This window comes from Cygnus olor, chromosome 15 (assembly GCF_009769625.2).
Source record: "Cygnus olor isolate bCygOlo1 chromosome 15, bCygOlo1.pri.v2, whole genome shotgun sequence".
In the NCBI taxonomy this organism is placed as follows: domain Eukaryota; kingdom Metazoa; phylum Chordata; class Aves; order Anseriformes; family Anatidae; genus Cygnus; species Cygnus olor.
Window position 1 is genome coordinate 14,751,095 of NC_049183.1, and position 26,758 is coordinate 14,777,852.

Below are 26,758 nucleotides of genomic sequence, written 5' to 3' on the forward strand. Positions count from 1 at the left end.
TGTATTTATGCCCGAGAGTAGGAGATTTGCACTGACATGAAGTGTTTCAAAGGTGACTGAATAGTTAGAATCTTCGGATACATGAGAGCTACAGAAAAATAAAGAGACCATTGATTTAAGGAGTGAGCACTCGAAGGATCCAAAAGTTTTTGTTTGAAATAGTGAATTAAATAAAAACTAGATGCCGTTCCAGCACCCAAATAAAATCCTGCTTTTTTAAGATAGCTGTATAGAACTCCATCATTAAGAATTTGCTTTGGAAACAGAGAAATGATCTATAGCATGGCCTTCAGTTAGAACTGATTTCCACCACAGAAATATAGTATAGTAGCGTGTTGAATACCTTCATGCTGATTGTATTAGAGCAAAACTTTAAATTTCTTTCAGTGGGAACAACTTCACATCCAGCATCCTCCAGAACACGCAGGTCTTCCAGACATCCTTGTTTAGGCCTAATAAATTTGATCCAAGAGCAAACATTATTAGGAAGTGTTTTGTACCAGAAACTTAAATTCATAAACAGCTATCATGTATAGATTCCCTATAGAGATTTCTGCTTTTCAGCAAAACCTCCTAACAAGGACTCATTAATATGCTTATCCTTTTGGGAAGAACATGGTTCTTATTTCATCATTTAAGAGACAGCAGCCAGCTACACCAGGTATATGCAAATTATGCAGTAGAGAATTTTTTTTTTTTACTTAAACTCCACCCCTTCTCCCCCCCACCATACAATATGATAAATCTGCACTTTGAGCCGACTTTAAATACAGAATGAACCAGTAATTATCTTGTAAGTGAACCAATGCTAGTTTGTATTCTTCCCTGAATAACACTTTTTTTTTCTGCAGAGGAGGAAAAAGAACTGCTACAGAAACACTGCAACATTCAAACCCTTTAAAACAAAAGGTAGATTATTTAATGCATTAACGATGTTAATCTGAAGATAAATAAATCCACAACAGACTTTTAAGTTTCTTTTGAGATTTCCTTTTTCTTTGCAGAGAATATTTCTGAAATTATACAGTACTGAGAGGGTGTTCTTTTATTTTCTCAATGTCCAGGTGAAAAGCAAAGCTCAGTTCTCTCTGCTCTCTTCATGGAACTCCTCAATGCCCTATTTCAGGCGTGATTCTCTTAAGCTTTTACTTGAAAGCGGAGTGGTGAGCAACATTAATTTCAGGAATAACTGGATGGTTTGGTCCCTGAGTCATCTTCTTGAGAGCCCATACTCTGGAAGAGAAAGAGTTATTTCTTTAGAAACAGGTCTGAAGATTTACCTTTGAGACAGACATTTCTTTGAAGTTAACAGGTATGGAAATTAAGTGGATATGAAATAACATGCACTTCTTTTATTTTAAACATGATGTTTATGCACATTACATTGATGTGTAACTGTTAACACTATGAATACCAACATTCAGTGCAACACACTCACTGCACTCAATTTGTTACAAACTCTTACAAAACGCTAGATCAATTACCTTCTGCACAAACTGAGGGTTCACAGTGATCTCTTGATCCATGGCTTTCAGTCGTTCATCAAGCTCTATACATTTCAGCATCTTAAAAAAAAAAAGACAGCAACATACTAAGCTGACTACTTTGCCCAGCTTGTACAAGATCTCCAAGATATTTCATGGCTGTGCTACACAGAACCAGTAACATTTGCCATCACAAAAGTTCAGTGTGAAAATCTTCTCTGCCCTCATCTCCCCAGCGAAGTGTCATACCGTTTTTTAATCCCTTATTTTGAACCATGTATTCCCAACAATCCTATTTAAGGTCATGGGCTGACAGCCCCATGAGGGTCAACCATCTCAACCTAGAGGCAGGTTATTAACAGCCAGCAGAAGCGATCCTTGAAGTCTGAACCTAAATACCATCTTTCTAATCCAGTCAGTTCGAGGAACTTCACACCACCAACATTAAGCAGTCCTTCTACTAAAATGTCTTAAGGCGTACAGAAGATAACAGGAAAGTCACTGACAGTAATTGGCTATCAACCTAAAACCTTTAAATACTGGTACTGTAAAATGGTAATGATTCATAGCTCTCAATCTCTACGTGTAAGTTACCTACACTGACATCTCCCAGCAGCTTTGTAATTACAGACTATGGTTCTTCAGTAGAAATTCCAAAAGTATTAATATCGTAAAGATTTACCTCCTGATCAATGTTATGAAGCATAGCTGGATTGTTATATTTTTCAGGATTATCGTGGAAACAGACCATACCATCTTTCTGATTAATACTTGCAAAGATTTCACCATCTTCTATCTGAAATAAGAGAGGGTTTAATATCAGGTATCAGTAAGAACAGAATTTCAGATAACTACACCTTGACTCCTTGTGGAATCATCTTTAACTTATCTGCTTTTTATTTCTTAACAACCTCCTGAATACAAAATGATGCACGCCTTATTTTGGGCAGAGAACATCTGACTTTTCTGAGAACAGCCTAAACACCACAACAGACAGACAGTATTTCCTTCAACCTGATAAAGCACAATTCTTCAGCCATTCAGAACGTGCACTGCCAAACCAGATACTTTAAAAGGCTTTCATTGGATCATTTTTTAAATCAGTACAGTTCTGTCAAGTAGCAAGCCTTACCATGTGGAGGACGTATTTTTCTGCTTCTTGGGGCCCCGACAACTGCACTCGACTTGCCATGTCTTGTAATGACAATGTTAAAAACGTCTGAAATTTAGAAAGTACCAAACCATTGAAACTAGATGGAAGAAACTCAGTTCTTACTGCAAAGATAATCTGTTATACTGTACACGTATGCAGACCAAACTGATGGAGTCATTATTCCACTTCTGCAATCCCTCCCGCCCCCGAGTTGTGACCATATCCAACCTCTTCCTCCACCTTTAAACATAAATAAGGTGACTGCCCATGCCTTGAATTTCCTTCAAGAGACGCGTGTAGTGCATTAATTCTGAATTCTCTACTGAAACTAACATCGTTTCACCTTGCCAAAAAATAACTTTGCCCTGATCATCTTTAAGGATTAATCCGATCTCTTCAGCTGAAGGAGCACATCACTACACTGTTTCTGGATTTCCTGTTACTTCAGACACTTCCAAAAGCTGTCCCATTCACTCGTTCTTATCTAATGAAGTAAGATGTGAAGTTCAGGTTTCCTATTTTTGAAAAAGATGGAGGTCATGGGCAGTAGTGCTTACAACTCTTTTTTAACTACGTATTAAATTCTTACAGACTAAGCTCCCCTCATTTACAGTAGAAAAACCACCGACTTAGATCAGGGTATTGCCAGAGGTTTCCATATGGTTTGGAAGCTCCAGTATAAGAAGGAAGCAGATAAGCAGATATATACCTGTAATTTAGATTAAAGAGCCTTCCAGAGCAGTATCCAAAGCCCTCTGATAGACAGATGTATTGAACCGTCTTTTAAATAATGCATAAACAGCCAACAGAACTGGTTTTCTGTATAAAGCATCTTAAAGCCTCGATGCTACTTCACAGACATGAATCTGCTTTAGTTATTTCATTGTGACATTATTATATTATCATTTTGCTCTCATTTGAATAAGATACACTCTTTAAGGAAAACTAAATCGCTCAATTTCTCAGCAAAATAAACAAAAAAACACGTATCTTACCTTGGTTAGCCTCTGAATATTCTTTTTGTAGAGAGATGACAAGCATTGCTTAACCAGCCCCATATTGTTATCCCTTGTGAATGTTTCACTGTGTTTGTTCACCAGACTTCGAAGCTCCGAGGGTTTATTGGTTGAATAAACTTGCGCTAATTCATGATAAGCATTGCTAAGGGGCTGCAATTAGAAAAATGAGAACTCTTCTTAAAGAACATGGTGTTCAACCGGTCTTACAAATTCTATTCACTGCTTCAACATAAGTCAAACAGATATAAAAGTAAATTTAAGTAAGCTCAAGTGCCTCTCAAAATACAGGTGATGCCCATACAAGTCTTCAGGGCAACAACAGATCCTCATACACTCAATCTGTTTTAGTGCAGTGTAGACCTAGCATGCATCATTCAAGGACCTGTGTATGACTTGTCAACTCTAGTTAAGCAGAGCATGAAAAAGAACATTAGTTGACCATCAGATGAAGTATGCTGAACTTAAGATTAGTAGAGTATCAACTATTCACTACTGACCCATTATATTTGTTCTAACCTCTAAGACACTGTCATCCTCGATCCCAGTGAATCCCAGCACGGACAATACAGAACCAGAGGGTGAAGACAGGTACACCTAAATTACTTTAAAATGGCAATTGTTTGACCTTGCATATTGAAGCTAGAAGATTTGGGGATTTTTATTTATTTATTTTCAATTTTGGTCATAAAACAACAAATTCAAACTTTTAAAAGCACATTATTTAGCTAGGACCACAACTGTTTTGACAGCATTTTTGTCTTCTATCCTACACCTATCGGAATGCTTAGTGACTCCAAACTTGAGCCTTTCTGGAAGGTTTAATTCATTACTATAAAGCTGGTGTTTTGGAATAAAAAATTTTACATTTTTTATTTCAGCTGTATGAAGTTGCAGGTTGAACCTTTTTACAACAGTGGCACTGCACATTGAAAGCCACGTAAAACCTGAATCATCTTTGAGTTCTAAAGTAAAAGGTCAGTCAGGGGATGTGTAGTATCAGCAAAGAGAGTACGGATAATTGAGATATGTATTGGATAACTGAGAGTATGGATAACAGAGTCCTGTTCAACCCTACAGCGTGTAAGAGATGTAAAAGTTGCCAGACAATCTTTAGCCATTGTAGACTAGAAAGAAAACAAGAAATTGTACTCTAGCACATTGTGCATTTTGCATGATCTGTAACATTAAACACTACCATCGAATGAGGACAGAAAAATTCTTGCCAACGTGGTTTACAAATTCACCTGCTGTTCTATTATTTGACTGTTTTTGCAAGACTTACCTTAATGAATCTACCAACTATTTGGGAAGTATATTTTGGTAGCTGTTGAACTTTGCCAAGTAGTATCAAAGAAACTAGAATATACTTTTTATATGATTCCAACATAATATGACTGACTGCCATGGCTGGAGTAGTTATTGCCTAAGCGAGAGAAAAAGAAATAAATCAAGTTTAATATACTTACTGGTAGACAGCAGTAGTTATTGTATTAACCATAGCTCAATTCAAAGCTGCATGCAGGAAGGATAGAATGATATATTAAATTCACCTTTGAGTTTTAAAGCTTATCTAACTTCAGTCAAAGGTAATTATCAAAAATGTCCTAAATAAAGTAGTTTGTGTAGAGCTTACTTAAAACACATCAAGTTACAGTGATGCCTGCCTTGCTGCGATACATAAAATCAAATTGAAACTTCTTTGCTTGGGATGCATCTAAACTTGCACTATAGATCACCTGTAGCTACATGTTACAATAAATGATTATACAGTTCCTGTGGAAGCTGGATTTATACTGTAAATTAGTATTTTATTTTATAATTTGAAAAAGGATTTCATAAATATATTACATCATTCCATCTCATATTTAAGCACACTGAAAGAGGCTTGTAGAATAGGGAGAAGGGATTTTGGTTTACTCCAATGCTGTTACTCAACAACTCACCCTTGTCTACAGAAGAAACTGATGCAAAATAACAAAATGCTGAACATTTGACTTTTTTTTTTCCACTGAGTTTTCCCAATTTTGTTATTTTCTTTCACAGAGAAAGTAAAGCAGCAAATACTGTAATAGGCTTGAAGTACAGCTTCCATCATAAAATTAACAAAAGTCTTAGGAAGCAAAACCACTGAGCTTATTTTTCTTTAAAAATACATAATTCTGAGTATCAGCTTTTAAACTGTCTCTATGCCAGCAGTAATAAGCAGCCATCTGAAAAATATTTAGAGTGAGATAAATTTAACATCAACCTTTGAGTTGCATAGTTTTATGGTGTAAGAGTTACTCGGCTGTAAGCGACCTTCTTAAAAGAAAACATTTCTAAAGTCACTTTGTTTGCTACTTTACTTTGTACACTAAAGGGTACCACTTAAGCCAAACCCTTCATGAAACAGCTAATAAAATAAAAACTAACCCAGATCATTTTTTATGTACAGCTGTGATGCACACACATGCAAAAGCAGAGCCAATGTGAATGATGAACAGCAGGATAGATCTACTAACAGAACTGTATCCTAAAGGTTAAGAACAAAAATAATCAGGGCATGCTCGTACTTTATACTAGTACACAGCTTTCTTTTCTACCCTTCATGATAATTCAAAGATAACATGTTAACCTGGTGCTATTACACGTGCCATTTTTGCCTTCTAATTCATCACAATTCAGACTTACCCTTTCAATTTAAAGTTACCTGTTCATAAAAGTAGAGTGCTCTTTCAAAGTTCTTTAGCCCAGTGTATATCATCCCACCATAGTAGTAGTAACATAAAAAGTGCTTTGCATCATATGCCCCATTCTCTTTACAAATATCCATCATGTCCACATCTAGATACGGAAGGGCAGGTTTAAAGCATTTTGCTAACAAACAGAGCTATAAGAAAACAGACCAAGTTTTCATAAATTAGCCATTGCAAATTCTCATCAGGAAGAAGTTAAAAACTACTAAATGAACTTAGTTTCAATAAATCGCACTCCTCCAAGAGCTAAGAAGCAGTGCATGTCAGTAATGGTATAATACAGATTATTCACTGTAAGGTGGCATTTGAAAAAACATTAACACTGATCACAAACTGTTATAAGTTATTTGAAACCTAAAAAAAACTAGACCGACAAAGCTGCTTGCAACTCCAGGCCTTCCACTACTGTGCTGGCAGCACTAAAGATTGCACTGAACATTCCCATCCAACTCTAAATCCCAGGAGCCAAGAACGAGACAGAAGTGCATATCCAGGCCAAAGACACCGAGACAAACATGCCTTTTGTCAAACTTGAGCAAACAGTATCTGGCCATTGCACTCACACTGCCTAAAAGAAGCTGTGCATGACTTTCAGCCCAGAGAGAAAGACTTTCAGAAGTCATGAACAAAACCAAAGAGCTGGGGGCACGCACTGAACATTTAAAACAAGGAGAAAGGTGTTTTGTTTCAGTATATCACATTATTGACTACTGGAAAAGATGAAAAAACCCGCAAACACCCAAACCCACAACTAAAAGCTATTTTTACATTGCAATATGTGCATACGCATTTCCTCAAAGGGTTACAGGCATTCTACAAGCTTTTACTCTCAGAATAAGCCCTTATGTTCCCCTTACCTGGCAGAGATCTGCATGTATTGAGGTCAGCTGGTTTGTGTTCATCTGCATCTTGTCTATGGCTTGTCTGAGAATGCTAATTCCTCGCAGGGGCTGTCAGAAATTACATCTCTTTCAGATAATTTCTCATAGATGGCAGCACATTGGATCTTATGTTGACACTTACAAATGAAAAATAACACTAATTGACAGGTTCCATTAAGTAGTAGTTAACTTGAGGTTCCCTTTTTGTAGGATACTGCAGTCTCTCAGAAAATAAAATTAGTCTTGGCCACACAACTTCTGATAAACTAAGTAACGTCATCAATTCTTCTCCACAAAGACAATCTCGTTGGGAATACATTCATTTGCATTGATAACAAAGCCTTTTCTTGACCCCACAGCACTACCTAAATTCCCACTGAATAAAGAAAGGCAGGGCTCTCACTTTATTTCACTTAGACCACATTTGATCTCCACTTTCATTTCAAGCTAGATTTCACTCAAAATGCCCTCAAAAAGTCAGTATCTTGGCCTTAAAACAAGCGTCCCTAACATTTTAAGGCATTTTGGTAAGAATGTTATATAACAGTGGTGAGAATAACACTGAAGCTAGTATCACTGACTCACCAGTGCTAATAATTTTTGCAGCTCTCTCCTACTCACGCATACATTGTCTGAAGAACACCCTTGGTACTAGTGATTTCCTGGCTCGTGCGTGAGAGCATGTTTCTAGGCAACTCTCCCCAAACTTTTAACATAAGTTTTCCTTAAAGAAATTTTAAAATCTCACTTTAGGTTCATTACCTCTCAGTAGACTTAACACATCAGGAGCTGCACAAAAATATTTAGCATTAAGTGAGTAATGCCCCTTTTAAGAACTTGGTTATGTGGGTAACTTAGTTGTACTAGATGATGCTTGCTCACCTGTTTTCTCTCCACAAGGGCATTTGTTAACTGGTGGCACAGGCCAGCAACTAAACACAGCAAAAACCAAACAAACAGGAAAAAAAGTCAGTGAAACAAGAAAATTAGTAAAGCCAAACTATACCAAAATATATAAGCTTTGAGGTTTTATAGAAAACTCTTTAACTTACAAGTGTCTGTTGCATATCTAATGTGTTCCCCATTGCAAGTGCTGATAAAAAGCTGCACCTGTGAGAATAACGTTTCGAAGTCAGGGATGCTGGGCATAGAAAACTTCACAAACCTAAAACAAGACAAAAGAAAAGTTTAACATTTAAAGCTTTTTGTTTATTAGTCTCCAAATGTTCAGCGCTGTCTCTGCAGATGCACGTAGCTGCTTGCAAGCAAACCCAAAGTGTTTATGACAGATGGCATACGATTTCCCCCGGAGCTGCACAATTCTCAAATGTACCCTTTCAGTGCATACTCCTATTAGGAATCTAGTGTGAATTACAATTTTGAACAAACCATGGCAAACAAAGACCATTTCACCTGGTACAGTGACTACAATCATAATAGAAACAGTAGCTAACAATCAATTTGAATACTAAACCACACAACTTCTCCGGACACTTCACCTATCCTGCAGCCACCTCCTGCTTGAATGTGCTACAGCTTTCTTAACCATTACATTATTAGACTTCTATCTCCTGATAAGAGCTCCTTCTCTTCCCTTTCAGTTTCTCTCCATCTCTGCTGGTTCCTTAGCACCCTGCGGGCTCCAGACTCGCACACTGCTTCTCCTGTAAGACGAGTTATGATTACGCTCATCTGCATGCAATGAGAACTCTAGCTATGCACCCTAGAAATGTCACCAAAAAACAAACAAACCTATTTAATGCTGTTGGAAGGCGTCCAACCCTGCCCTTACTTGAGTTGCTCTGCACTATAACAGGCAGTTCAAGCCTACCTAGATCATGAACTGCCATTCCCCACCAGGGTTACGACCGTCCTTTCCTGTCTCTTCACAAAGTCTTACTTTGCGAGTTTCCCATGCCAGTTTCAACCAGGAACACTTTCCTATATGCTTCACTGATCATCTCTTCAAATAATACATCGTACATCTTCTTTCTTACAGTTACTTTCCTTTCTTCACCTCGGATGCCCTGATTTTTGTGAACTCAAGAACACATTTTTACGAAATGCTAATGAAGTTAATATTAAGTTTAGTATCTCTACGCAAAACAGTCATTTTGCTTCAAAGGGGTAACAGAACGAGTACGTGATTTCTGATCTGCCCTTTAAAAGAGCATTTTAAAATATACCTGCAGACACTTCACTTGTATTTAGGTACAACTGGGAATGACAGTTTGAACTTCACGGCCAAACCTCAGAAAAACAGAACAAAACAAAACACCACCAAAACAAAACCAAACCCCCTCAGTATCAGCAAGGCAATCCAAATAGTATCTTAAACTACAGGCAGCAGCAAGACCCTCAGTGCTGCCTGCAGACAAGTACCAAGAACGATGATAAGAACCCCTGTGTCACTAGGGAAGAAAACCAAAAAACCACGTTGCTTAATGCTCACAGCTTGGCTTACAAATGTCCCGGCAACCAAATTTTAGAAGCCAGGTCTGTATCTTTTTGTTGAACAGGTAGGGAGAAATCCTTACACAGCCATAAGCAAGAGAAATAGACACAGCCTTAAGGAAAACAAACCTTCCACGTCACCTTTTGGCAGTGATGGCATTTTACAGGCTCCATTTTTTTTTCCTATCAAAAACACAAACTGCTGTGACATTTCTTCTAATAAAATGTACATGACCAAAGGAAACTCAGCTCCATGCTAAGAAACGCAGATTGGAAGTATTTATGTCTAGAGGAAAAACGTTTGGTTGGCAATTCAACGTGTTGTCAGAGTTTTGGTACCAGAATAGTTAATAAAAAGGAAGCAACACTTACAAGACAGCAAGAACTCCTAGCGAGTGTTCCTGCACATCCAGGGCACCAAGCACTGTATCCAGGTGGGAGAGGTTTTTTGCTAGCAGTTCTCCACTTTTATTGATCAGCTCACAAAGCTGGGTCATTTGCCCTGAAATACAAAACATCCTTGTCAGACTCCGGTTAGGAAAACACTCATGCATTCCCCTGTTTCATCACACCTTGCTTCCCTCTGTAATCTGAGGAAAAGGCAGCATCACCCAGAGAATTTACCTTTCTGCAGTATGACAAGCACAAGTTTTCAACAAGCGAGGTACCTACGCACAGTAAGTTTTTCCTAAGGTGACAGCGAATTTTCTGGCTCCTGGCACTGCAAAGCGGGGACCTCCCTCTGGCATTATGATGAACTGCTTTCAGAATCTTTTTTCTTTTTTTTTTTTTCCTTCGGAACTACCAGAATTAGAACTAGGTCTTTCTGAGGCACGGTACTGTCTCAGTGCTCAACCCTTGCAGATTGGAGAGAAAAAGCAGAAGTTCTTTCGCCCTTACTAAAGTCTTCATAAACAGAAATAGTGCCCCCATTCATAAAGATTAACACTATTCTCAAATCCCTAGCCTTTTCCTTTGAAAAAATGAAACCTGGGAAGCCTTCGCAATAAAATGTTAATTTTGAAGGAACAGAGGGATCAAAAGGTCTAATGTAGGCCCAGAGCCCGGGAACCCCATAAGCCCACCCCAAAAACAGCCCTCTACATACAAAAAACTCCAGGTGTCAGCATGGAAAGAAACAGGGCTTATAAAACTCCGTGATTTGGTAACGCTACCGAAGCGCTGCAAAACCTTACTTCTGATGCCCTCCTTAACAGAGGAATCCTGCTGCCATCAGCTCGCACCCCCTCTCCCCCTTCCCCCCCCCAAAAAAAAATCACAACCGACCAGCCCCACAGGAGGCCTGACTACACGTCCCTTTATGCCATCTCCTGTGCAGCTGCACGCTGACAGCCAAGGACCAGCACCACCACGAGTACACGTGCTTCTCCTGGAGGCTCACGTGAGCTCCAGCAGCCTGTGGTGCCTGGGTTTACTTTTTGACAGAGAGCATCTACCTGGCTAGTAATTCCATAACAAACGGCTTCCCCTTCAGCCTTCTGCACCTACAAAACCTTATAACAGAAAGTCCCCCAGCTACGCTGAATGCATACAAAGAGCTGTCACCTTCTTCTGTCTGTTACACGCTTGCGTCTTGCGGGTACAAACTGTCTCTTGCACCTGCTATCCCCAGTAAAAGCACTGCGCATTTAATAAGTCAAACCAAAGTATGAGAGAATTTGAGCTCCACCCAAAAGTAACTGCCAGAGAGAAAGCCTGAGGCCACAGAGGGAAGCATCAGTTTTTGATCACTCCCAGGGGATGAAGACCCAACGCGGAGAACACGTTTCAGGGAGCATCAGCACAAGGAGTAGGGAACACCGTGCCCAAGCGCAGGCAAAGTTTGGCAACGAATCTGAGAAGGTCTAAGCGGGGCTACTGAAATGTTCTGTGGGTATTTGGTTCTGGGAACTCTGAGGCTCTCTCAGCCCTGCTCTCACCCTCTCCCACACTAATCCTCAGCGACGCAGACCTTCGGAGCCTCAGAAACGGGAGGACGCGGGACTGCCCTGCCCGTGCCCCCTTTCCCTCCAGGATCCAGCACCCCCAAAGCCCTCAGAGGCGCCCCCCCGGCCCCATGCTCCCCGGTACGGCCTCTCCGAGCCCCCCACTCGCCACAATCACCGGGAAGCCCCGGGGGGGGGGGGGGGGGGGGCACAGCTCATCCCTCCCTAACCCCCCAACCCCCGTCCCCTCCCAGCAGCCCCTCAGAGCCCTCCCGGCGCCTCCCCAGCGGGCGACCGAGGCACAACCGTGACAGGGCCAGGCCCGGGCCCGCCCCCAACCGGCGGAACAGGGCCCGGGGAGGGGGGGGAGGGATGAGGCTCCGCCGGCCGCCACCGCCCCCTCGCGTCGCGTCCCCTCCCCGAGGCCGGTGGGACCCGGTGGGGCCCGCGGGGGCCCGGTGGCCGCGGTCACCTTGGGCCGAGAGCTGCCGCACGCTGTTGACGAACTGCTCCAGCGCCGACGCCATCTTGGCGGCTGGCGGCGCGGCCGCGCGCGCTGCGGGCGGGGCGGGGCCGCCGGTGAGGGGGGGGGGGGGGGGGGGGGGGGGGGAGGAGGAAGATGGAGCGGAGGTGACGCCTCTCCCAGCCAATCGGGTGCCGCCGCGGGCCCCCCGCCCCGCCCGCCGGTGCCGCGCGTCATTTCCGCCGCCTGGGGAGCGGGGGAACCGCTCCCCCCCGCCCGCCGCGGTTGCCGGGGTAACCGGCGGCAGGCCGGAAGCGCCGCCCCCCGGGAGCGAGAGGCCATCTTAGCGCGAGAAGCCGTGACTCAGCAGGGCCGCGGGGTGACGTCACGGTGGCGTCACGATGGCGTCACGCGTGGGGCCTGGGGCTGCTTCAGGGCCCTCCCCTGGGCCTGGACGTGGAAAGCTTTTGCCTGTCGTGAAAGGTGTCTGCGTTCTGTTACTGCACTGTCAGAGAAATAAAGCATGAAGTCCCGTTCCTTGCACTGAATCACAGAATCACCACAGAATCATCACAGAATCATCTCAATTATCACAATTATCACAGAATTATCACAGAATCAAGGTTTTTAAAAGATCTCCAAGATCATCTGGTCCAACCATCCCCCTACCACCAATGTCACCCGCTAAGTCATGTCCCTAAGCACCACGTCCAACCTCTCCTTGAACACCCCCAGGGACGGTGCTGGTTCCTGTGAAGTAAGAATACAGCCTTGAAACTTCACATTTTCCCTCCCAAACTCACATTTATTTTACTGTTAGATGCACCCTGGCTGTCAGGAATTCTGTTCCTGCATTCACTCTCACTTTCAGTATTCACTCCCTGACCTTCACCAAGCCACTTGCTCTCCACAACCCGTTTGCCCTTGACGTGAAACAAGAACAACATACTCCATGGAAAACATTCTGGAACCGAAAGATTAAATATTCTGGATCCGCTAAGTCGTGTCGTTGCTGGCAGCCAAACTCTCTTCCTCCCCAGCTCAGCGGTTGCCTAATGCTGTTAGTCACACTCTCGATGCCTCCCGGCTCTTTAGCAGCTTAAATCCCCAAAGTGCTTTTTGGACCATGGTGATGTCTGGTCCTGTGTCAGAATATTCAGCCCTTTACGCATGCTGTTTCTGTCAGCACTTGGTCGTGACACCTCGAGTCCCTGTCTCCATGGCCACTTTTGTAAATGTTTCCCATCACTGAAGAGTTCTGGGTCCACTGAAGAGCTCTGGGTCCATCTTGTAAACCTCCACACCGCGTGTGTGGACAGAGCTGTCAGATCCAGCGAGGTTTCTGGGCAAACTCTCACCGCTCCCCACGACTTGCTAAAAGGGTGCTATATTTTATACTGCATCTTTGCAGCATAAATCCCCCCGTGGCTTCCACCTGCACCCCTATCACCTCCGTGCACCCCAAGACGTCCACCACACCCGCTGCAGCTACGGACGGACCGGGTGGCAAAGGGGAGGCAGCGGTGGGGGTCTGTAAAGGATTCCAGCCCTGCCTTCACCCCCGGGGACCCCCTTGGGACCCGGTGCCCCGGCGGGGGTCCCCAGCACCCCGGCATCGGGCTCAAGCCCCGGAGCTGTGCCGGGGGCTGCGGGGAAGGCGAGGGAGAGGCCGGGGGAGGCTTAAAGCGGCTCGGAGGCGCGGCCGAGCCCAGCTCCGCAGGGCGCTTGTGCAGCTTTAAGGCGGTGCCGCCGCTCTCCGGGCTCGGCCAGGCACCGGGAAGAGGAACTGGGCTTTTGCACTGCCGGGTCGGGGACGTCCCAGCGCCGGGACCCGGCCCGCGGCTCCCGGGAGCCCCCCCGGCCCCAGACCCGCAGCCGCCTGCTCGGTGCTTGCTGCAAGGGAGGGGATGGGGCGGGGAGGCCCCGGGGCGAGGACGAGCCCCTGCACCCCCTCCGCATCCCCTCCGCACCCCCCTGGCACCCCCTCGCACCCCCTTTGCTCCCCCTCGCATCCCCCCAGCTCTTCCCTATTGCATCTGCCAGGGGACCTGCTTGCAAGGTCTGCTTGCTTGCAGGTTGCGTGCTTGAAATAAAAGTCCCCCCTCTTTCCCCCCCCAGACCCCCCCCCCGCTGTCCGAGCCTCCCTTCCCACCATGATTTTGCTGAGCAGCATCTTGCACCTCCGCCCCCCCCGGCGCTGCGGCCCCTTGGCAGGGCTGGGCAGGGGGCCCGGCCCCGCAGCGGGGTCCCGCAGGGCGCTGCGGGTGCTGGTGGACATGGACGGGGTGCTGGCCGACTTCGAGGGAGGCTTCCTCAAGAAGTTCAGGGCCAGGTACCCCGACAAGCCCTACATTGCCCTGGAGGACCGGAGGGGTTTCTGGGTGTCGGAGCAATACGGGCGCCTGGGACCCGAGCTGAGCGTGAGTCTCTGCATCCCCCGGCTCCGCGCGCGGCTCGTGTTCGCTCTGCGCCCTGCTGCTGCTCCCAGAGCTCCGGCACGAGGCACCCGCTGGCCCCTGGCTTGTGGGTGCAGTGCTCGGAGGGTGGTGGGTGCTGGCCGGAGCTCCCACCCGAATGCAGGCGCAGGTCTGCACGCAGCAGAGCTTCCAGTGGTGCATCTTATCCCAGAAATTCAGCATTTTTAATGCACGTCTGTCTCCTTTCCCTGCATGCATGGATGGAGATGCAAGGAAAGGAGATCTTTCAGAACATCTGTTTGTTTATAAAAGAAGCAAAGTCGCTTAGCTGGATTGTTCTAGCTCTGATTTGGCCATGCTTCATGGGTTGGTTCTATCCCTAGATGGATTTATTTAGTTCCTCAACAGCAATGTACGCGGTGGGACGCAGCAGAGGAGTTGAGAGCTAACCATGCAATTGATGCTTCATGTGAGAGCTTACTGAAAATTAAAAAGAACCTAAGCCCTCACAAGTCTGAAAAATATTGTGATATGTTTTAGTAATTAAAGCCTAGAAGCAGGAGCTCTTTCTGTGTTGTACTTTATCTTTCAACAAAGGACTCAGTGCTGCAGAAAGTCGGTTTCTGCTTCTGCAGGTTTACCATCTCACTTGGAGGTCTGTGGTCTTATCTGAGGCTTGTAATCGCACCAGTTGAAAGGAGTCGCAGCAGATAAAATACTCTTCTTTAGTGGCACAGAGGCTATAAGGAAGGGAGCATGCGTAATGTCCAGGGCTTCCCACTGGCAAAGTCCTTGGTGGCTCGAAGAGCTGAAGGAATGACGTGTCCCTGCTAGCCGGGATTGATGAAAGGGGAATGGAGAACATCCTCCATGCAATAAGGCAGATGCTAAAAGTTGGATGGGGTAATGCATGATACCTTTTTTTTTTTTTCCTGGATGTTAACTACTTTGGGTGTGTTAAATGAACTCATCTTGCTTCAGCCATGGTAAAAACCCCAAAACCTTGGGCTGAACAAGTAAAACTTCTGCAGACCAGCCTCAGGGCAGCCCTGCTTTCAGCCTTGCTTTCAGACCAGGGATAAGGAGCGTAGAAGCTGCTCGGTGGCTGTGGGCACATGGGACATTCCAGTTCCCCTGGTCAAAGAGCACTATCGATCTGCCGAGGAGGCTGGAAAGCAGGACCAGAAGAGTCCAAGCAAATGGAGGACAGCAGCTCAGTAACACAGAGAGCCTGCGAGGATGGGGACTTCTGGATGAGTGGGGAAATCGCTCACAGAGAGAGCTGAGAAGAACATTGAGGTTCACAAGCGGGGTCTGTCCTGTTTGGCACAGGGTGGGATTTCCAGCCTGGGGAATTTTTTTCTCCCTCCTGCCACAGAGAGTTATTCTGGCTCTTTGAGCTAAGCAGGTCTTTTCCTCAAGATGAGCTTAGTTCTTCCCCCATCGAGCTTGATTGCAAAACGCTTTTTGACATAAGTGGAAGCAGAATAGCTACGGAAGTCGTTGCTGTAAGAAAACACTTGAGCACCGTTTGAAGTGCTTTGCTGCATCAGGCCACGTTTCTTAGCTGTCTCTTGTGCAACTACATTCAGTACCTTAGAAATAAAACATCATTGCCCACCGATCTAAGGCAGAGCAACTGGAGTCTGCCTGGCCCTTTGGCAAACTAGTAGGGTGGCTGCTCTTTTCATGCTACCAGGAGGCATTTCTGCTGGCTCTCTTGCACACAATCGGTGCGTTTCTTTTTGAACAGGCATTAAGATGTGTATGAAGAAGTCTTTTTTTTTTTTTTTTTCCTCTGAGCTACTGGTGTTTTCTGCCCCTCAGGCAAAGGAGTGCAATAGTGGGTCTGTTTGGGACAACCTTTTAAGTTAGGTGTGCCTGATCTCACATTACCTGGGATTTTTTGGAGAACTACATGGGTTCGATTCCAGCATGTCGCGTTTAATGCTCTGTGCACAAATATGTAATGGGTTGCCCGTTCTCTTCCCCCAGTGCAGATGTAGTAAGGGCAAAAGATGGTGGGATAGTGTAGATTCCCACTTGTCAGGCAGGATGAGTCTATCTGGCCTGTCCAACCTGTCTGGTTTTGGCTATGAGCTTATTTAAGCACCATGTAAATGCTGCTGAGGCTGCTCTCTCCTACCCTGATGCTCTGCAGGCTCCTCCTTAACTTTGCAATGCAAGGAGGCCAGGAGGGATTGAAAGTTCCTTTGTCCCTATTCCTCCACCCCAAATAAAGCAGCAGAGATGCTCAAAATCAAGGTCAATCCTTCAGGGCAGGGCTCCCACCAAAACCTCCCAGCTGTGGCTGCAGCTGCTTGGCTGCGTTGCAACACCGGGCCACGGCTGCTTCCTCTGTCCACATCCATGTTGCAACGCTCCCAAGCTCTCCTCCCCAAGGGCCCCGTGTCTGCGCAAAATAATTGCTTTTCTTGGTGACTGAGAAGCCATTACCTGTTTGAGGGAGAACAGGGAAGCACAGGAGCTCCGAATGCTGTTCCTTAGAGCTGTGCTGGGACCATTGCAGGCAGCCCCTGGACTCTGTCCTCGTCCCAAGGCTTTGCCCCCTGTGGTCTCTCTTTGCTCAGCTCTCCCTTAGCACCAGAGCAGTGCACCCGGGCTGCAGACCTGGATATTATGTGTTTCAAACCCTTGCCTGGAGTTTCTTGCTCCGTTTGCCCGGGCATCCCCAAGGAAGATTGTCAGCGTTCATCCTGACATATATTTCATCCTATATTACATTGTCTCCTATGAGAGCAGCCCGGCTGCTATTTTAAGTGATCTGATAGAGATAAATAGGGCAGAGAGCGTCTTGAGCTGAACTGCATCACATTGCAGCAGGGGTACCAGGCCACTTCAGCTGGATCCACATGGAAGTTCCCCTCTGGCCACGGACCCGAGGTTTCGTTCGGTTCTGGACAGCCTCTAGAAGAAGGCCCTGTGCAGTAACCGCTCTCTTTCCCCTCACAGGAGAAAGCCATCAGCATCTGGGAATCAAAGAACTTCTTCATCGAGCTGGACCCGCTCCCCGGTGCTGTGGAAGCTGTGAAGCAAATGGCAAATTTGGCAGAGTGAGTAGAAACTTTCCTGTGGTGTTTGGGGACGGACGGGGGAGCAGCAGTGGTGTGCAGGCTGATTTGCCTCCTGGCAGAAGTGCTCAATACAGTGTCAGTACTGAAAATGCCGACCAGCCCGCCGTGCACGGGAGGAAAAAGGGGATTTTGACCCTGAGGGTGGTCACCAAGAGAATCAGCCCCGTGCATCCCCTTCCCTTCAGCTCTCTGCTCCCAGCGAGAGTGGCAAAAAGGAGAACGTGCCTGTGGGTGGGATCCTGTGCGAGGGGGAGCTAACAGCTTGTCACCGTTTCTCTCGTGGCAGCACCGACGTGTTCATCTGCACAAGCCCTATCAAGAAGTACCGCTACTGCCCTTACGAGAAGGTGAGCAGGTCTGAAACCCGGTTCCCCCTCCTGTACCGTGCTGCCCAGTGAAGCCCTCACGTGCCTTGGTCTGCCCAGCTGTAAACCAGCAGCAACATTTCCCCGCCCCACCAGGAATGCTGTTCCCAAGCATCTTCTCGGCCCTCGGCCGAGCTCTGCCACTTGCATGCACGTGGTCTTAATATTTAATCGTGATGCCAGAAGCTGCCTGGGTTTAAAAGAGCTTGTTCTCCAGCAGCATCTGAACCCTTCCCGCTAACAAACCAATTCGGCGGGGTGTCACAGCTCGTGTCGGCAGTGGGGCCGTGCAGTGCCAGGCTGCTGCCACACCTGCAGCCTGCCTCCTCTCACTGCTCCCCCTCGCCTTGCAGTACGCCTGGGTGGAGAAGCACTTTGGCCCCGAGTTTCTCGAGCAGATTGTTCTGACGCGAGATAAGACGGTGGTTTCTGCTGACCTGCTTATAGACGACAGGCCTGACATAACAGGTAAGGGCGCTGTGGGGTGGCAGAAGTGACTGTGTACGGCCCCAAGGGGCAGATGGCATTGGGGGTGATGGATGCTGGTCCCTGTCCGGCTGATGAAGCTCTTGTCAGGGGGTTGTGTCCACATTTGTGAGCAAGATCAAGCTCTGTGCCTCGCAGAGGAGGAATTGGGTGAGCTGACCTCTCTCCTTGCTTTGCAGGGGCCGAGCTGAACCCCAGCTGGGAGCATGTGCTCTTCACAGCCTGCCACAACAGGCACCTGCAGCTGAAGCCCCCCAGCCGCCGGCTGCAGTCCTGGACTGACGACTGGAGGGCCATTCTGGACAGCAAACGGCTGCCGCCCGGCCGGGCCGCCTAAAAACCAGCCTCCCGTGGCCGCTTGGGGCTGCGGCCACCCGCTCGTCGCCCTGCGGAGTCCTGCTGAAGGCTGACACCACGGACAGACAGACAGATGCCGTCCCTAGTGTGGAGAGGAAGAGGAGGGGGAGATGAAGCACCAAGGACCCCAGGAGTGGATCTCAGCCCAGCCAGGGGCATTTACTGCCACATCTGCACCCCCAGCATCACTGTCCTCCTCCGGCATGGCATGGAGTGGCTCTCTGTCCCTCTGGGGCACGGTCACACCCGTGGTGGAGTTGTCCTCCGGCTGGCATGAAGGATCCCCATCCACCCTCGTCCCTGAGGAGCTGCTGCAGCTACGCACAGAGGGGCTTTAGAGCTGCTTTGGGAAGAAGGGAGCAGATGTTTCTTTACACAAGAGGTGCAAGAAACCATGCGGGCTGGCAGAGGTGAGGGGGGTTCTTTACCCTGTCCGAAGGCTTTTCCTCCTTCCCCAGCTCTGGGCACTCACCTCCCAAATTTCTGGGGCTCTTCTCCCACTGCCCATCACTCAGGCCGCTCACCCTGGGCATTGCTCATGCAGCAAGCAGGCAGAGCAGTGCTGGCAGAAGCCCTTTTTGGAAGCCCAGCAGCTTCTGCAGGAGCTCCCGTCTCACCCTCAAGCCAGTGATCTGATGGATTTCAAAGCCAGGGAGGTCTGCACAATGCTGGCTGCACGGTCCGTGCCCCATCTCTCTCCTCATCGTGCCCAAAATCAGCTCGCCAGGAGAGCTCTGGGTGTGCGTCCACCCAGAGGTGGATCCTTCTGGGGATGGATCCTTCCATGCAGAAAGCCTTGGGTGGTGCAAACCACCAGGCTCAGGCAGCGGGACCGTCGATGCTGCCGAGCTGATTGCCTGATTGTCTGGTTTCACCTCGGGGATGCCGGCCGGGGCTGCGAGTGGCCAGCTGGAACAACGGGCACTGAAAAGGGAGCTCTCGGAGCAAGCGGCAGCTCCGGGAGGGACACGTTTAAGAAGAGCTGTGCCTCTTCTTTCCCTGCCTGGCTGGTTCCCACCTCCCTGAGTCTGCACCAGCCCCTGAACTGCACCACAAAGCAGCCGCTGCTGCTTCTCCTGCTGGCCCTGGAGAGGAGATGTCCTTGTCCTGGGGAAGCACTGCACTGGGTGTCCCCAGGCAGAGCCCCGGGGACGTGCAGGGTGCGGCACGGCCATCACTGCAGCTCTCTCAGGGGTGATTCGGGGTATCCAGCAGCACTGCCCACCCCATTTGGGATCGCACCACTATCCCCTGCTGACCTGGACCAAGGACTTGCTGACCACGGGGGTAAAATTCCCCGCTGGGATGTGTGGCATGGGTCAGCCACCCCGTGTGCTGCTCATCAAGCCTTTGGCTTCCCTCTCCTCTCTTCTTTTGGCCCCATCAGCAAAAAAAACAATGTGAGCTGAAAGCCACGCAGCCAACGAACAGCACATTTCAGCAGCAGCAGTTGCCCCACCACGTCTGGGACTCAGAGGGGCTCTCGAAGTCGGTGCTTCTGAATCCGTGCCTTCCCCAGCTGCTGTGGGGCCAGGGGTGAAGCCCGAATTGCCTCAGCTCTTTCTGAAAGCTGCCCCGTCTCTTGGGATGGGGAGGTTGTGTAAAGACCGTGTGGTCCGGGAGTGACGTACCGCAAGGATTTAACTTTTTTTTTTTTTTTATCCTATTTAAACCACTTTGTGCTTCTCCGGGTGCGTGTTTGGGCTGTGTCTGCAGTGCCAGCCACCTGAGGAGCAGCTCTCCGTCCAAGAGCAGCCCTGGCCGGGGCTTTGCACGCAGGGAGCAGGGACAGCGGGTGAGCGCAGGCAGCTGCTGCGGCTGCTGAGCATCACACGTGGCATTGCATGGGCTCCAAGTTCGGCTTGTCCCTCGTGGCACCATTTAAACAAGAGCTGCCCAAGCTCCCCGGGGCCCTTTCCTCGAGCTGAAACTGGAGCAGGCACGTTGCTACGGCTGCCCCAAACCCCACATCTTTTCCCAAAGCTGGGGCGGACCCAGGGGATGCAGCTTTCCAGGTGCAGATCTTTCCCCCTTGGTGCGTTGTGTGATGCCAGAGAGACCAGATGGATTCACACCAAATATACTTGAAAGCAGGGCAGGAGTTTGTCCCTGTATGAGACTCTGCCTGGATGCACAGAAATCCCGCATGGTTGCCGTCCTGTTGGGGCCATGACACGACTTTCCATCACCCAGTGGAGTGGTCCTTTTAGTGCTCGAGCCATTCTGCAGCCAGCTGGGATGCACAGAGCTTTTATTTTTAAACGCACATCTATAAAACAGAGGCTGGCGAGGAGCACTGCAATAAACACCGGGGTTTATTGGCATCCAGCTTCCCAGAAACAGAGTTTGGGCTTTGCAGTTTCCCACCTGTGGCTCTGCCGTCTGCGTGGGGGTGCTGGGGGGGTTTTGCACCTGGGGCTGGGGAGTCCTTGGGGCCAGAAAGCCTGAAACCAGCCCTGCCAGCACAGCAGTGCCATTACACAGAGTCCCCGTGGGCAGAACGAGAACCAAGGGGCAGTTTTAGTGCTGGGAGGGATGCTCCAGGCAGGGAATGGCCTCCTGTGCCCTCCTCCAGGATCAGCGTGGCACAGAGGAAACAAGCACTGACGCTGGGACGAAGCATGGGAATTGTTGTTCTTTTCCCTGTTGTTGTTGTTCCAGTTGTTCTCATTTTTTTGTTTGTTTGTGTTTTTTTCCTGGCAGTAGCTCACTGCCACGTCCAGCTTTAAGGACAGCTTGAATTTCCTCTTCCAGCTCAGACCACTGCATTCGATGGTTGCAAGAACTCCTTAATTTAGCCAGTTCACCGGTAAGCCCAATCCTGCCACAGCTCGGACCCTGCCTAGATGCCACGGCAAGGAAAAATGTGGTACAGCTCGTGCCCGGGATGTGCATTTCTGAGCCCGAGCCCCGATGCTGGGGGTCCGCAGGGAGGATGGGGCATTCACAGCAGGGCTGGGCTGTGTGTTTCCGTGCTCTGCTACGACATCCGTGAGCTGGAGAGGAAATCCTGCTGGAGCTCAGGCACAGCGCGTGTCCCTGGCACTCTCAGGGTTAACCAAAGAGCGTAGATTTGGGGCTTTTCCTCTCTGTTTGGGCTACAAAGAGATGCATGTTCCCATTGCCACGCTGCAAAGGAGACGCACAATAAACTTTTCTGTGCCACAGGCTCAGCCTCTCTCTGCGGGGCGGTGGGCTCCGGGGGTGCAGCTGCCTTTGGGGACCGGGGGCACCCGTGGGCTCTGGTGGGACAGGGGTGCCCAGGGGCACCCATGGGCTCCCGGCCAGCTCGGGCAGCACAGCCCTGACCAGGTATGCACCCCCCAAATGCCACCATGGTCCCAAAAATGTGCCCGGGGGGTGGTTAGGGGAACAAGCACCTCTCTGCCCTTGTGGCTGCGTTTTGGGGCTGCCTGCATGGCGGTGGCACTGGGGACATGTTCCCCGGCAAGGGATGGAGCGAGGTGCAGGGACCTGCAAGCGGCACCTCCCCTGAGCAGGGGGGAGCTGCAGCCCCCTGCCCAGGAGCCTTCGTGCCCTCCCCGCAGGCAGGGGCTGCACCAGAGCCACCCCCACACCCCCAGGAGGTGAATGTGGCCCCGGGACAGAGCAGCACAGGGACGAAAGGATGTCAAAAGCAACGACAGCACCTCGAACATCTAAGCACTGGGGGCTGAACTGGGGCATCACCCAAAATCTGAGGGAATTTCGGCTGGTCCCGGAGCCTGGGCGCAGGGTGTGGGTTCAGGCACCCCCTGTAAGGACGTCACCCCCATTCCAGCCCGTTTCGGCACACTGTGGTCCTGCTTGCAGGACCTGGCAAGGGCACAGCAAGCGATGCTCTCGTCTGCATTATTCCTTAGCTCGCTCTCACGTTGGCCGATGCCCGAAGAACTCGAAGCGGGGGCTGCGGGGCCGGGGTCAGCCCAGCCGTGCCGCGCAGGGGCCAGCCCTGACGCAAGGGCTGCGGGTGGTGTGGGACAAAGCCAGGGCAGGGGACGGAGGGAGGCTGAGTCACCCGAATAACGCAGGCAGGGAGCGAGCGGAGCCAGCGATGGCTCAGCCCCCGGCGGCAGCCGGACGGGGCTTTGCACCTGCAGGGCTGCTGCGCTCCATTTCGGCGTGCGGAGAGGAGCAGGATGGTGCCCGGCATCGCCGCTCGAAGCCAGGGCCTGGAGGCCAGCAGCTGGCATGCGGGACAGGGATCCACGGGATGCAGGAGAAATATCCACTAGAGGGGACTGTGCGATCGCGTGTGGGAGCGCGCAGCCGCCAGGCAGGCCTCGGAGCGGGATCGGGCTCCTCCATGCAGCCCCCTGCTCGTGCCACCCCTGCGGCCCAGCCCTGCAGCCCCCCAGCTGTGGGGAAGGGCCGCGGCAGCCCTTTTGTGCCCTTTTGGCAGCTCGCCCCAGGCCACCCGGGGCGCACGGGGTGCCCAGAAAGGCGCCTGCAGCTGCAGATGTGGGGGAAATGTGCCGACCCCGATGGGCAGCCAAGCCTCCCCACGGCCGCTTGCTCGCTCCCCGCAAGGATGGGGGAGAGATTGGAAGGGTAAAAGCTTAAAAAGCCTGTGGGTCAGAAGAATTGGGGATCTATAGAGTCCATATGGAAAATATCCCTGGAAAAAATTCGTGCTGTGGCCCCTGGCATCCTTCATCGTTGCCGTTCTCCTCCCGCTCCGTGCCTCCCTGCTCAGCTCTGCCCCACTTCCCCCCAGGCCCCTGGCTCTCCCAGGGCTGAGACTTCATCCGAAATCCCACAAAGGGCCGTTACTTCGCTTTTCCTCCCACTCGTCCCAAAACCGGAGCCTGTTTCGGGGGGCAGAGCTGTGGGTGGTGAGGGCTGGGGGAAGCAGGGAGCTTTCTGACAGATTCCTCTCGCCCCCCAGCACCAGGATGCGGTTTCCCTCCTGGCAGGATTTATGGGCTTTGCCTCTCTTTGTACACAAGGACTCGAGTGATGCATTCTCTGGAGAGGAATAAAGCTTCCTGCACCCAGCAGCGCGGGGAGGGCAGATCAGAGCCCGCAGCAATGGCTGCAGCAGCCTGCCCGCGTCCTTCCCGCGGCCATCCTCCTGGCAAAGGCCCCACAAAACGTTTGTGCCTGCACTAACAAACACCCCGTGGAACAGGCTGTGTTGGATGGGAGCCTCCAGCCCTCCTTCCCTCCCTGGGGCTGGGACCCTTGGCTGCCTCCTGCCTCGCTCGCCGTCCCCACCGGCCACCAAACCTGCCGCCAGTGTCCCATGAGAGGCTTTCCCCCGGAGCCCACGGTCCTGGAGCACGTTGAGGCACCGGAGCACCGTGTCCCACCGCTTTCCCCACCAAGACAGGGCACGGGGCTGGGCTCCAGCATCCCTGGCTCATCCCACCCGTGTTCCTGGTGGCTGAAAGGGGTTCAGAAGTGCCCGAGCATTTAGGGTTGTGCGTTCCCAAGGAGCCATGAGCACTTTTGCATCTCTCCCCTCACCTTTGCAGCCCTGCTGGTGACCCCACACCCAGCAAACCCCGGGCACTCAGCTGCTTGCTGCACCGCCCAGCTTTGCAGCGCATCCATCCAACCCGCCGCACGTGCCAGGCAGAGCGTTCCCGGTACAACTCCTGCCCTCGACACGCAGCATTATTTCCCCAAAACCCAGGAGAGCAGCGGCTCGCCACAGCCTGCCCCCCCCGGCAGACCGAGCCGGATTTGTCCTGCTCGGCGGTGGCTGCTTCGTTACCAACTAGCTAATTCTTGCTTCTGCTTCTCTTCAGGCATTTGCAGGAGGGAGGGGAGAACAAAACAGCCCTCGGGGTGAAGTTACCTTATTAATTAACGAGGCTGAGAGCTTTGCAGATATTGCGCGGAAGAAGAGAAAAATCAGGAAAACTGGGCAAAACCAGAAAGGCTCGGGTTCAATTGTCAGACCAATTAACCTAGATCCGTGCCCTCCCTCTGGATGAATAGCTCATTATTATGTAATTGCTTAGGCCCAGCTCCGGGTGGAGGGAAATTAAATTCAGACACTTAACGAGGCAACCCGGTGTGGAGATGGGATGCGGGGGCTGCCCAGGGAAGCCAAAAAAAAAAAGCGAAGCAAGGGCGAGCTGGGACTGGAGAAGTCCGTGGTATCCGGACCATTTGCACCGTCGTGGGTCCAAAATGTGGCTGGGCTGGGATGATTTGGAAAGGCCTGGTGATGGTGTCGAAGGATAATTCCACGTGGGCTTTTTGGTGATGGAAGAGAGCAGGAGGAGGAGGAGAAACAAGCAGGAGGCTCCTGCAGGCTCCTGCACAAGCACGAAGGACATTCGTGCACTTGGGGCTTTGCACCATTGCTGTGGGTGTTTTAACTGCCCCAATCTGGGTGCCTACATGGCCCGTGAGCCCAGTGACCCCAATGAGTGGCTCTGGGTTTTTGAAAATGTTTTTTTTTTGGGCCAGGATAGATTGTGGGGAGTGGGCAGGAGGCTGTGGTTTAGCCAAGCACTCAAGCATCTGCGTAATTGCACTAGCCCTGCTCAGCTCAGCAAGGGGTTTAGGCAAGATAATTGGTGTGCTCGGTCAGGGACAAGGTGCCTTGAGAGCTCTTTTGTCTGAAGAAGGAAAAAAAAAATCCTTGTGAGCCTTATCTGTGACCCTTTTCTCCTTGCCCTGTGTTAGGACTCCTCTGCTTAGAGAGGAGGAAAAACTCCCCCATTAGTGGCTTTCAAATCTATACCTAATAAAAAAGCCACTAACCCCAACAAGTCACTGAGAAAACTGGCTGGTGCCACAGCAGAGCAGGCTTTTCCATCTGCAGGGCTGGTGAGTTTGTATGCAGTGGGAAATTTAAATGCACCGTATGTGAGAAACCTGCAGGCTTCAATATTAGCTCGAGAACAGATAAATGTGCTTTTCTTCCACTCTTGCTAGCTTTAAACTCCCTCATTTCCAGCCCCTCGGCTCAACCCCAAGCGTAGCCCCCATCCTTAGACAAAAGCACCTTGCAGCATGCGTCACAGGGGTACAGCTTGCTGTGGAACACAAAACAGGTATCATTAAAGAAAAAGGCACCGGACACCCTAAATTAATCAATTTTAGCTTTTCCAAGTGCCAGGCATCCTGGCTGCCGTTCCCAGCAGCCCAGCCACTGGCTTCCCTGTGAGCAGCTCCACTTCACTGGCCAGGAAAACAGAGCAGAGCCCCGGGAGTGTCGGAGCCCTTCTCGGGAGCAGAGCTCCATCCCTTCCTTCCCCAGCTCCATCCCTTCCTTCCCCAGCTCCAGCCCTTTCCCAGCTCCTCAGCTTCCTTCGCCCTTAAGCCCGTTCCTGGCAGCTGCTGTGGCTCTTGCTGAGAGAGTTGTGCATCCCGAGACGCCCAAGCTGCCACAGGGCGAACAGAGGCTGGCAAAGGGCGAGAGGAGCCCAAACCGCCCCAGGCTGGCAAACCGCAGAGGCTCCAGCCACACAATGAGTCTTTTGGGAAGCCACAAGCGTTCTGGCTGCTCCGTGAGCCTTTCTTGGCATCCCAGGCACTGCTGCCCTGTGTTTCCAAGCCTGTGCCCAGGGCATGACGCGCAGCTACCAGCACCCTTTGGTGCATCGCTCTCCCAAGCAGCTCCTGGTCCCGAGGGGCTGAAACAGGCCTGAAACAGGCTCAGGATTTTCCTGCAAGCGCCCCAGGATTACATTAAAGAGGATTTAAGCAGATGATCACTTCTCTGCTCTTCCTAGTTGGGAAAATGGGAACCATCGCACCGCGCTGTCCACCAGAGGTAATTAATGTTTGTGAAGCTCTGGAAACTGCTGCATGCACACTGAGTGCTATCAGCACGATTATTGCTGTGCTATTTGTTCCTGCTCCCGTGTTTTCTCTTCCTTGTTCCAAAGGGATTCTCCTCCTCCCTGTGCAGATGTATCAGTGCTGGGAAGAAGAATCAGTG

General features: G+C 49.8%; 2 protein-coding genes across 2 annotated transcripts; one reads left to right on the top strand and one right to left on the bottom strand.

The window, feature by feature from the left end:
* Positions 1-901: 901 nt before the first annotated feature.
* COPS3 (COP9 signalosome subunit 3) lies at positions 902-12,344 on the bottom strand. Its single transcript, XM_040574899.1, has 12 exons — positions 12,145-12,344; positions 10,099-10,228; positions 8,325-8,437; positions 8,155-8,204; positions 7,249-7,341; positions 6,346-6,525; positions 4,939-5,079; positions 3,633-3,806; positions 2,617-2,703; positions 2,167-2,280; positions 1,485-1,565; positions 902-1,233 (listed from the first exon to the last, which is right to left on the bottom strand). Exons 1-12 carry the CDS (start codon positions 12,197-12,199, stop codon positions 1,180-1,182), a joined length of 1,272 nt encoding a protein of 423 aa, XP_040430833.1. The 5' UTR covers positions 12,200-12,344; the 3' UTR covers positions 902-1,179.
* Positions 12,345-12,863: 519 nt separating this feature from the next.
* Positions 12,864-22,022, top strand: NT5M (5',3'-nucleotidase, mitochondrial). Its single transcript, XM_040574800.1, has 5 exons — positions 12,864-14,555; positions 17,526-17,626; positions 17,934-17,994; positions 18,366-18,480; positions 18,678-22,022. The coding sequence occupies exons 1-5, from the start codon at positions 14,289-14,291 to the stop codon at positions 18,833-18,835; spliced, it is 702 nt and encodes a 233-aa protein (XP_040430734.1). The 5' UTR covers positions 12,864-14,288; the 3' UTR covers positions 18,836-22,022.
* Positions 22,023-26,758: the final 4,736 nt, after the last annotated feature.